This window comes from Ornithodoros turicata, chromosome 1 (assembly GCF_037126465.1).
Source record: "Ornithodoros turicata isolate Travis chromosome 1, ASM3712646v1, whole genome shotgun sequence".
Classification (NCBI taxonomy): domain Eukaryota; kingdom Metazoa; phylum Arthropoda; class Arachnida; order Ixodida; family Argasidae; genus Ornithodoros; species Ornithodoros turicata.
The window spans coordinates 190,732,975-190,736,730 of record NC_088201.1 but is presented as its reverse complement, the minus strand read 5'-3'; the positions used below and the strand labels follow the sequence as shown (position 1 = coordinate 190,736,730).

General features: G+C 51.8%; 1 protein-coding gene across 1 annotated transcript; it reads left to right on the top strand.

Annotated features, from left to right (window-relative positions):
- Positions 1-831: 831 nt before the first annotated feature.
- LOC135392531 (uncharacterized) lies at positions 832-1,542 on the top strand. The gene has a single exon (XM_064623241.1). It carries the CDS (start codon positions 832-834, stop codon positions 1,540-1,542), a length of 711 nt encoding a protein of 236 aa, XP_064479311.1.
- Positions 1,543-3,756: the final 2,214 nt, after the last annotated feature.

Below are 3,756 nucleotides of genomic sequence, written 5' to 3'. Positions count from 1 at the left end.
CGCAACAAGTTCTGCAGCTATTGCGAATACCACAAGCTAAAAGATGCTGGTGTCCCGTCACACAAGTGCTACCAGAACTGGGACAAGGCCTCGACTGCGATGGAAGCTGACATTATTGTTCACGGCTTCCAGGTGAGTGAGCAAGTTCATGGCCTCCAGTACAGAACACTGGTCGGGGATGGAGATTCTTCCGTTTACCATCAAGTGATGACGCAAGTACCGTATGGATACCTGGTACAGAAGAACGAGTGTGCAAACCATGTTGTGAGAAACTACACAAGCAGGCTATACAAGCTCCGTGGAGAAAACTCAGAAAACCGCAAACATAATTGCTGACAAGGCAGGCCGCCTCATTACCAATGACACAAGCAACCTCGCTGAAAATGTGATGTCGTTGGTGGCAAAATTCTCGGGCGGTAAGCCAGTAAACAGGAGCCAGAGGGGCTCTTACCAACACAGATGCTATGGTGCAGCACTCAACTACCAGTATGGGCCATCATGGCAAGGCATTGCAGTCAGAGGGATTACAGACAAGAGCCCTTCTGCATCCGTGAAGAAATTCATCGCAATGAGAGAACAAGCAAAGAGAACAGCAGCTGCCTGGAAACGGCGACTGGAGGCAGAGTTTGGCGGCGGTCCAAAACCAAAGAAGAGGAACATAAGAGAGTCTATGTCTAATGCACACTACGGGGAGCACTGCCAGCAGCCAGATATGTCGCCAATTCAGTATGAGGAGAAGTCATCAGTACTGCTGTCAGCTCTCCAGGTGGGGTCCCAGAAGAGGGATGAAATTGAAGTCCGCACCAGGGACAGGCAGCAAACTTGGCATGGATGATAGAGCGCAAGAACCGACTGTCGTCTTCAAACTTCGGTAAAGTTTGTAAAAGGAGGAGCACCACGCTTAGCAGCAGCCTTGTGAAGCAGCTTGTGTACCCAAGGCCATTCTCTACAAGTGCTACAGAGTATGGAAAGCAGAATGAGGATGTTGCCATCAGATTGTATGAAGCACAGCGAAATTGCAGCGTGCAGAAATGTGGATTGTTCGTTGATCTGGAGTACGGGTTCCTGGCCGCATCCCCAGATGGCATAGTTCAAGATACTGGGATTGCGGAAGTGAAATGCCCTGCATCAAAGAAGGACCTTGCTCCCGAAGCAGCAGCAAAAGCACAGAACCCCCGAAAGTTCCAGGAACAATTTGCATTGCATCAAGGGCATGACTACTATTACCAGATACAAGGCCAGTTCCACATCACAAAGCGTGAGTTCTGCGACTCTATTGTTTACACAGAACAAGGCATTCATATTGAACGAATAATGAGGGATGACGACTTCTGGGCAAAGAAGATGGAACCTTTCCTTCTTCCATTCTACACGGATTGTATGCTGCCAGAAATTGTGGACCCCCGGGAGACAAGGAGCATGCCATTGAGGGAGCCCAAGCGCATCATGGCTGCCATCCAGAATCATAAGGAGAACCTCGACAGAAAGCTGCAGAAGAAGTCAACAAGGAAGCCAGGCCCTCCCCTAACTGTGATAAATTGAACCTTCCACTCTGATGCATCTGCACAAAGTGTAGCTGTGTAGCTTCTTCCTGCGACTTAGTCCAAATGTAAGACGCCAACAGTTGCCTCGTAGGCAGACACAGCTGTTGAGGCCTTCTTCCCCTGTGACTTCGTAAGTCCAAATGCAGGATGCCAACAGTTGCCTCGTAGGCAGACACAGCTGTTGAGGCCTTCTTCCCCTGCGACTTCGTAAGTCCAAATGCAGGATGCCAACAGTTGCCTCGTAGGCAGAAACAGCTGTTGAGGCCTTCTTCCCCTGCGACTTCGTATTTGGCCTTAGTCGCTCTTGTGCCATAAAGCACCAAAACACCTGCGACTTCGTAAGTCCAAATGCAGGATGCCAACAGTTGCCTCGTAGGCAGAAACAGCTGTTGAGGCCTTCTTCCCCTGCGACTTCGTATTTGGCCTTAGTCGCTCTTGTGCCATAAAGCACCAAAACACCTGCGACTTCGTAAGTCCAAATGCAGGATGCCAACAGTTGCCTCGTAGGCAGAAACAGCTGTTGAGGCCTTCTTCCCCTGCGACTTCGTATTTGGCCTTAGTCGCTCTTGTGCCATAAAGCACCAAAACACCTGCGACTTCGTAAGTCCAAATGCAGGATGCCAACAGTTGCCTCGTAGGCAGAAACAGCTGTTGAGGCCTTCTTCCCCTGCGACTTCGTATTTGGCCTTAGTCGCTTGTGCCATAAAGCACCAAAACACCAAAACACCTGCGACTTCGTAAGTCCAAATGCAGGATGCCAACAGTTGCCTCGTAGGCAGACACAGCTGTTGAGGCCTTCTTCCCCTGCGACTTCGTAAGTCCAAATGCAGGATGCCAACAGTTGCCTCGTAGGCAGACACAGCTGTTGAGGCCTTCTTCCCCTGCGACTTCGTAAGTCCAAATGCAGGATGCCAACAGTTGCCTCGTAGGCAGACACAGCTGTTGAGGCCTTCTTCCCCTGCGACTTCGTAAGTCCAAATGCAGGATGCCAACAGTTGCCTCGTAGGCAGACACAGCTGTTGAGGCCTTCTTCCCCTGCGACTTCGTAAGTCCAAATGCAGGATGCCAACAGTTGCCTCGTAGGCAGACACAGCTGTTGAGGCCTTCTTCCCCTGCGACTTCGTAAGTCCAAATGCAGGATGCCAACAGTTGCCTCGTAGGCAGACACAGCTGTTGAGGCCTTCTTCCCCTGCGACTTCGTAAGTCCAAATGCAGGATGCCAACAGTTGCCTCGTAGGCAGACACAGCTGTTGAGGCCTTCTTCCCCTGCGACTTCGTAAGTCCAAATGCAGGATGCCAACAGTTGCCTCGTAGGCAGACACAGCTGTTGAGGCCTTCTTCCCCTGCGACTTCGTAAGTCCAAATGCAGGATGCCAACAGTTGCCTCGTAGGCAGACACAGCTGTTGAGGCCTTCTTCCCCTGCGACTTCGTAAGTCCAAATGCAGGATGCCAACAGTTGCCTCGTAGGCAGACACAGCTGTTGAGGCCTTCTTCCCCTGCGACTTCGTAAGTCCAAATGCAGGATGCCAACAGTTGCCTCGTAGGCAGACACAGCTGTTGAGGCCTTCTTCCCCTGCGACTTCGTAAGTCCAAATGCAGGATGCCAACAGTTGCCTCGTAGGCAGACACAGCTGTTGAGGCCTTCTTCCCCTGCGACTTCGTAAGTCCAAATGCAGGATGCCAACAGTTGCCTCGTAGGCAGACACAGCTGTTGAGGCCTTCTTCCCCTGCGACTTCGTAAGTCCAAATGCAGGATGCCAACAGTTGCCTCGTAGGCAGACACAGCTGTTGAGGCCTTCTTCCCCTGCGACTTCGTAAGTCCAAATGCAGGATGCCAACAGTTGCCTCGTAGGCAGACACAGCTGTTGAGGCCTTCTTCCCCTGCGACTTCGTAAGTCCAAATGCAGGATGCCAACAGTTGCCTCGTAGGCAGACACAGCTGTTGAGGCCTTCTTCCCCTGCGACTTCGTAAGTCCAAATGCAGGATGCCAACAGTTGCCTCGTAGGCAGACACAGCTGTTGAGGCCTTCTTCCCCTGCGACTTCGTAAGTCCAAATGCAGGATGCCAACAGTTGCCTCGTAGGCAGACGCAGCTGTTGAGGCCTTCTTCCCCTGCGACTTCGTAAGTCCAAATGCAGGATGCCAACAGTTGCCTCGTAGGCAGACGCAGCTGTTGAGGCCTTCTTCCCCTGCGACTTCGTAAGTCCAAAT

What these genes read in the sequence shown, in the direction of transcription:
- LOC135392531 (XM_064623241.1), top strand. Translation starts at nt 832, where the DNA reads ATGATAGAGCGCAAGAACCGACTGTCGTCTTCAAACTTCGGTAAAGTT.